The 1,317-nt window shown below is 46.8% G+C and overlaps 1 protein-coding gene across 1 annotated transcript in view; it reads right to left on the bottom strand.

Annotated features, from left to right (window-relative positions):
- The window catches only part of LOC123152189 (uncharacterized), a 2,459-nt gene continuing 1,142 nt past the window's right edge, over positions 1-1,317 (bottom strand). Inside the window, exons 2-3 of the mRNA XM_044571801.1 lie at positions 299-608; positions 1-228 (exon numbers count right to left, since the gene is read on the bottom strand). Coding sequence (XP_044427736.1) covers positions 92-228; positions 299-590 — 429 coding nt within the window. The 5' untranslated portion in view covers positions 591-608 and the 3' untranslated portion in view covers positions 1-91. The remainder of the gene's footprint in view (positions 229-298; positions 609-1,317) is intronic.

The raw sequence follows: 1,317 nt of genomic DNA, 5'->3' as shown, positions 1-1,317 counted from the left end.
CTCCTTCTCTTTTCACACAAGGATCAAACGGAGCACAACAGCAAAAAAACATGGAACAGAATAGAACCTTGGTGCATACAGTCCCTCGTCTTCACGAGAAGCCGACTGTTTTCCCCAGCAGCCACAGGAAGAACGTCCACTCGAGCATGAATATCGTGTGGAGGTACGACCGGTCCAGCGTGAACCCGAAGACGGTGATGCCGGCGTTGTTGTTCTCCAGGAAGGTCACTGCAACAGCGTTTTCCATCAGCCCCAAGATTCGACGAAATGTATGATAACTGTCGATGATCATACGTACCTAGTGCCTGCCTCTTCTGGAAGGAGATCACGTGCATGTGAGGCTGGAGGAACTTGGTGTTCTCCACCATGTCCTCGTCGCCGGTCTCCTCGCTGGACTCACAGTCGCTCTCGTCCTCGGGCTCGGGGTACTCCTCCAGCATGGAGTTCTGGTTGGATCCCGGATCTATCTCGTCGTCCGGGACCGGCTCGATGGTGCAGCAGGCGTGCCACTTGGTGGTCTGGCCCATGAGGGCCTGCACCTGGTGAGTGATCTTGGCGGCGCTGCTCAGGATTATGATGAGCCCGGACATTAGCACCACTGAACATAGCTGCAGAATTAAACATGAAGATACATTAGGACCAGTATTTGGAAATGTTGCCAAGTATGCAGAGCTGAGACAATGTAAGTAACATGTGTCCGAAAATTCTTAATTCTTTCACCGTTTTTCAGTTCAAAATGCCGTAAGTTTACCACATATATCTGTTTTGAGTTTAGCTGCTCCTAAGTAGCATCTTATCCTATACAGTAGTGCTGCCAAATAGCCGAAGCAAGTAACACTGAAACTAGAACTTGTAATGATCTGCTAGATTTGTTAATGTCACATAGGTCGCTGTTTGCGACTATGAAAAGATCTGAAACTAAAGGACCTCTGCACCTCCTATACACAGTTCCAACCCCCTTCGGTTTGAGATTCCAATAAGATCACTGATTCATGGCCCTACTCACACCTTTGAAAGATGCCGCACAAATTAGCATTCAGAAATGAATGAAGTGCCATTTTCAGGCCCATCGACAGATCAGTGGCCAGCAGAGTGAATCACGTCACACCTTGCTAGCTTTGCTGTTTCTCACATGATGCTACTCCAGATCACTTAATTAAAGATGTCAGCCAGCCCAATTATTGGATTTCTAGATAATCTCAGATAAAGTGTGATTCTTCTGAATATCAGCTTATGTTGGCCTAAATACTGTGGTGCTTCCAAAATAGCTGAAGTGCCCCTGAAACCAGAACTTCTAACCATATTAGATTTTTTTTT

Source organism: Triticum aestivum, chromosome 7A (genome assembly GCF_018294505.1).
Source record: "Triticum aestivum cultivar Chinese Spring chromosome 7A, IWGSC CS RefSeq v2.1, whole genome shotgun sequence".
Lineage (NCBI taxonomy): Eukaryota > Viridiplantae > Streptophyta > Magnoliopsida > Poales > Poaceae > Triticum > Triticum aestivum.
The sequence above is the reverse complement of the archived record's forward strand: the minus strand, read 5'-3'. Positions and strand labels throughout refer to the sequence as shown.